This window comes from Uranotaenia lowii, chromosome 2, assembly GCF_029784155.1.
Source record: "Uranotaenia lowii strain MFRU-FL chromosome 2, ASM2978415v1, whole genome shotgun sequence".
NCBI classification, from domain to species: Eukaryota; Metazoa; Arthropoda; class Insecta; order Diptera; family Culicidae; genus Uranotaenia; species Uranotaenia lowii.
Window position 1 is genome coordinate 105,094,467 of NC_073692.1, and position 5,976 is coordinate 105,100,442.

General features: G+C 39.1%; 1 protein-coding gene across 1 annotated transcript; it reads right to left on the minus strand.

The window, feature by feature from the left end:
* Window positions 1–669: 669 nt before the first annotated feature.
* On the minus strand, window positions 670–2,800 carry LOC129745677 (fork head domain transcription factor slp2-like). Its single transcript, XM_055738947.1, has one exon. The coding sequence runs from the start codon at window positions 2,516–2,518 to the stop codon at window positions 1,352–1,354; it is 1,167 nt and encodes a 388-aa protein (XP_055594922.1). The 5' UTR covers window positions 2,519–2,800; the 3' UTR covers window positions 670–1,351.
* Window positions 2,801–5,976: the final 3,176 nt, after the last annotated feature.

A 5,976-nucleotide genomic window follows, 5' to 3' on the forward strand; every position in this document is an offset into this window, starting at 1 on the left:
TTTTTCTATGGCTGTGGATGCAAAACATGTTAAACTACCTACTCGATGAAAATCTTGACATTTTTACAATTTTTCTGAGTGTATTTCAAAGACTAAAATTAATTTTTATTTCTTACCATTGTTGAGAACACAACTGGTAAGTTTAAATCTAAAATATTTATCATTAAGAAAGTGGGAAATTTGTATGGCTCGGTTCACTCTGGCTCAACGAAAAATGCATTTGTTCGAGCATCAGTCAGACTCTTTGGGTGCTGCCTATAAAGCACCTTTTACTAGGCTCATAAGTTTAGAATAAATTGCCCAGTTAAAAGATATAGCACTTCAGATTTTTTAATAATTTGGTTCGACCAAAGGGAACTGAGTGCAAACATATCGTGATAAAAATCTAATTTGCTACTAAACTAGATATCATAAACCAACCAGCATAGTTTCAATGCTTTAAAAAGAGTCTAAATTTGTTGGTTAAATGAATAAATAAGATATCTTATAAATAAGATAATATTCAGAACCAACAAAGATGGGCGGAACTAATGACAAGAAATTTTCAAACTACACAAAACAGCTGAAAGAAAGTAAAAACGGGCAACATACAATTGAGCGAAAGATGAGTGTTCGGATTGCAATACTTCGTTCGAAAATAACAAGATAAAGGTTTTATGTTTTGAATTAATTTTGTTTTGTATTTTTTTGTGGTTTGATTTTTTGTTTTCTTTCGACAAAAAAATATAATTTATATAAAGTTTTCACTTACATGGCTAACGAGAAGGGAGGGAAATAAAAAATTGCTAATACTTTTCGGTCTACACAAAGGAATATACAATTGATTCTTTGATAACTTTGTTTTTTCGAATGTTTTTCGTTATTATACAATTTTCCTAAAGTGCATATTTACATAGGTTTCTGTTGGATTTTTTTCCTATCTTACACATTGCAACAAAGACCAGTTAACAGAGTAGCAAAAAACAATATCGATTTTTTTTCATAGAAAAAAAACTTTTGAATAAGACTCATAATATTAAGTCACTAGCTGATCACACGTTCCCGGCGGGAATTCTCCTGTTTTAAGCGTGAGGATTGGCCCAGCAATCGCTCTGATGCTTGGTTCCGGATGAATCGCCGGAAGCCACCTTAATTTATCACCTATAATCCATCGTCCACCGCTTTTTTCTTGTTTTGAGGAATATCACTGGTGTGGCGTTTGCCAATCTCTTTGATTTTTTCTGAGGCAGAACTCTTCTGAGGAATTGTTCTTCTATCATAACTACTATTTATGTAACATCGTTGGAATAAATAAGTATTTGCACTAGAAGGTTGGGCTTTGGGTGCCGCGATTGGGATTGGGTGATTGTCCTCAGCTGTGCCGGGAGACGACGATCGGTTTGAAGATGGGTCCCGTCGGGGATCCTTGCGGGGGCAGATGGCTGATGGGTGAGTGGCTGGGCAGGGTAGGTGAGTGCTGTTGGTGGTGGGATTCGGTGGGGCTGGCTTGCGACACTTGGAGCTGATGGTGGGCAGCTTGAGCCTGGGCTTGAGCTTGGGCCGCGTGGTGTTGCAGCAGCTGTTGGTATTGCAGTCTTTGGTAGAGTTCGGCTTGAGCTTGCTGGGGTGTTGGCATTGGGGGTTGGTGCTGTAGTTGAGGTGGAACGCCGGCGGCAAAGAGGCGATCCATGCCGAAAGGTGAGGCACCGACGGGCAGCTGAAGTGGCAGAGGGAGGGCAGGTTTCGGGGCCATGTTTGGTGCGTACGGCGAATACCGGGAGTACATCTGGGCTAGTAGGGCGGTTTGGGCATGGGCAGGTGATGGGTACATGAACTGGTTGAACTGCGGATATCCCAAGGTTGGGAACATGGGCCCGACGAGGGATCGCTTGAAGGCGGCCAATCGACTGCGGGATGCAGCTGTTGAACGGCGACGCAGCTTTCCAGTTGATCCTCCAATGAACACATCTTCGGCCGATGGGTCCAACATCCAGTAGTTACCTTTGCCGGGATCGTCGTAGTGGCGAGGCACTTTCACAAAGCACTTGTTGAGACTCAGGTTGTGGCGGATCGAGTTTTGCCAGCCCTGTTTGTTGTCCCGATAGTACGGGAAGTTGCGCATGATGTATTCGTAGATTCCGTTCAACGTCAGACGCTTTTCTGCACTTTGCCGGATGGCCATCATGATCAGGGCGTTGTAACTGTATGGCGGCTTCTCGTTACCCTTCTTCTCACCATCCTTCGGGCTGGAGGCTCCTTCCTCGGTATCATCCGATTTGTCCTTATTGCTACAATCCATTGGCGGTGGAGTTCCGGTCACATCCAAATCCGACTCGGTATCTGTCAGATCATGATCCTGTTCTTCCGATCCAATCGGAGAATGGCACGAATGTGGCGACGGAGACGGAGTCTCTGTCGGGGAACTCTGCATCACCGTTTCCGGCAGGATCGAGTTGATCGAAAAACTAGACTTTAGAGGCGCTCTGGCCACACTAAACACTGTTTGTCCATTCATGATTGTGGGATCAATGTTTACCATAGTTTCACTTCACTTGCAAATCGCTTCCACGATTAAATGTTTCTTGTCTCTCTGTTGTATCACTTGTTAAAATCACACATCGATATCGCTGATTTTTAATCCTCGGAGCTTTCACTTCAAACGAACCGCTCGAAACCGTGTCAATTAACTGTCTGAAACTGGTTTCCAACTCATTCAACGAACTAAATCCGAATCGCTTCTCTCTCCCGTTTCTCACAGAACACAAAAAATTGTTTAAATCGTTCCAAAATATTCAAAGCGATCTTTCTTCAATGGTATCAAGTTCGTGACTGGTTATGCATTTCCCCTCCCAGTCGCTTTTATACGGCGATCAACTCGAACTGAGCGAAAAGCCGACCCGAACCAACAAACTCAGTCCCTAAAGAAGCAGGAGCCGGAGGCAAGAAACCGGTGGAAACCCACAAAAAGCCAATCACCGCACAATGCAACCCCTGCAGGCACAGGTCCCCATAAACCAATCAGAATCGTTGCCTTTTGGTTTGGCTTTGCTTCGCACAACCTTCGCTGCGCAGGCCCACTCACACCAGCAAAGCCAAACGAGTTGAACGAAGCCGAAAAAAAAGAAAACAAACCCGTTTCTGTGGGCCGACCCAAAGGCAAGCCCCTGAAAATCCCTCGATTCACACTCACTCCACGCTACACTCTAGCAAAGCTATCCGTTTTCTCTCATTCTCATTCTCTCAACTTCAACAAAAACGCGCAGCGCTCTCCCTCTCTCATTGTTTTCATGAAAATGTTCCGAACTGAGATTTCGCGCAAAATCTCTCTTCGACCGTTGAATGTATTCGAGAATTGTTTAGTTGTTGGGAAATGGTGCAAATGCAATCGCGGAAAACCCGAAACCACGCCTACTTTCCTTTTCGAAAACGGGTTCGAAGCTTACTTTGCTTTACCTTGTGTTGGTAAGGAAAACTCAAACGAGCGATTGGAGTAAGTGAAAGAGCGAGGGTGCGCCTCATTCTCAACAACCCCGGTGTTGGCCAAATACCAGTCGCGTAGTTTGTAAACGTTTCGGGGGTTAAGATGTACAATTTGTTTACACGTTTTGATTCAAACAAGAAATTTTTAGCATAAATAAATGTACAGACTGTGTAGTGTAGATACATTTTTTTGGATTTTGGTTCTATTCGCCAACCCTCGCTTCGCTTCGATTGTGTTGGTGTGAGTTTTCCGTTTGGTGTGTACGCGAAAAATTCTGGTGGTGCAGTAAGAACCCGAATTGATGCGAGAGCGAATAATATTTTGTAAATAAATTTCGCTTTCGGATTACTGGCCGCAGCAAGCAGCAGTTAAATGGAGCAAAGTGGAAAAATATTATTCTGGACAAATCACGCCTCGATTAAATCACTTGGTTTTTTTTCGGTCGTTGGTACCAAAAAATTCTCAGCTATTAGATGAGGTGTGGCAATTTTCGGGTCCAAAAACACACGATTCTCTGCTGTTGTTATAATAAATATGGATGGATTTTCTTTTTTTCGGGTGACGGAGCAGCTGCAATCCCTACATCGGGAATTATGACTTCTTCTGGAGCGTTTTCCCCGGATGGTTTTTGTTGTATTATCCCCGGTGATTAATGGTGTTATAATAAATGGTTTTGAGGTTATGCTAAAATTGTGTGCACGAATTGTGATGTGCGTGATTTTGGCTGCGTTTTTCTCTTTCGACAACGTAAAGGACAGCGGTGAGGTGTTTCGGAAAGGAAAGCACAACATTCAGTGGACATTTGATTTTATTTCTCAATTCAAACGACCAATCCAAGTCGAGATACATTTGATTCCAAGTTTTTCGGTGTATGCAAACAATACGAAAAATTATTTTGAAACATTGAAATTTACAGCCAATGTTAAAAAGAAAAAAAAAACAATCGAAAATTTCATGAAATGTACAATTAAATTCTTTAATAATCGTCGGAATGGAATTGCTTTGAGCAAGTTCAATGTTAATAACAAAATAAATTGGATAGGATAGAAAATCTTTTGAATATATCGAGAGAAGGCTAACTAAAATTTGCAGGCTTTTAAGCAAACATTGAATATTATTATTTTACTTTCTTCGGCAGGTACCCTTTCAAAACTTTTACTTTAAAACCCTTACTTAGAAAATGGGGTAGCTTGCAACAAAATTTGTTTTCGTTGAAAAATCTAATGGAAGCGTTCGAAAAGTTATGGTTATTGATAAATTTGTGATTTCATAACACATAAACAGCAATAGCAGTAGTTTTTGGTTTTTTTTAATTAAATTTAATATTTTTTCTGTCAAAAATATTTTTTTAAGAAAAAGCAACTGATGCTGCATACATTTTGTGGGGGAAAATACTTCAAAAAATTCTACTTGCTGAAATCATAAAAAAATGTTTGGATGGATGATGCGAAACATTCATATTCCAGCATGCTGAGCATGCATTTACAACGTGTCAATTTGATTTGCATTGTCTAGCATCTTACTTCAGAAAGATTGAACATAAATGTCATCCCTAGTGTTCGAAGATATTGCGCAGAACCATTATAGAATTATTGCTTAAAATATAAAACTAAGCGTTAGTTGACTGCAGCTGTACAAACATAAAAAAAATTCTTGTTTTTTTTTTGTTGAAAGCACTTTATGTTTGGATTTTTGTTAATTTGAATTCACGTGCGAATGTATGTGTTCCAATTATATTTAAAAAAAAAATAATGAAAATAATCGTTGAAATTAGGTCAATGAATGAACTTTTCATTCAATTGTCAAAACACGCCGAAGATGTGGCTAAATTGCAAGTACCTAATCCAATTGGTATTTAAACCGTAGCTTTCGATTGATTCAGGTAACAATCCTACTGGAAAGTGGTTGAAATGAAATGTTTGAAACATGAATGAACCTTGTATAAAATATACCTGTAAAGTGCAATAATAGATCACAATATTTTGACACATTCAATATTTCTCGCGTGAGGTTCCATTACGTCGTATGAATCAAAAAGTAAAGAGACAGTTTCATTACAAAAAAAAAACAGAAAACTGATTTAACTAGTCTGTAGTCTGAAAAAAAATTAACAAATAAAAAAAATTTTAAAAATGTTTTGATGAGCAGCAGTTTTCTGTGAATTCTTAAGGTGTTTCATTCAACGTAATGAAAGTTCACGCGAAATTTCACGTTTTCTGTCTCATAACCTTAATCACTTATTTGATTTTTTGAAATTTGTCATCTCATCAAAATTCAGTAACAATAAAGTAGTTCGAAACTCGGAAATTGAAAAAAAACTAAAATTCATAACCATTCACACGCGATGAACTTAGTAGACACACGAGGGCAAAGTATTGAAAAATCTTAATAATAAAAAAATTCCTTAACCCTTCGTTTCATAAAGTAACAAATTCGCAATAATTAATGTATGTAAATTCGTAGAATTTTATTAACGTATCTATTCTTTTGCTCGAATTAAAAATATCTGAAATGTA

Excerpts from the sequence above, each read along its gene's own strand:
- LOC129745677 (XM_055738947.1), bottom strand. The coding sequence starts at position 2,518 with ATGGTAAACATTGATCCCACAATCATGAATGGACAAACAGTGTTTAGT.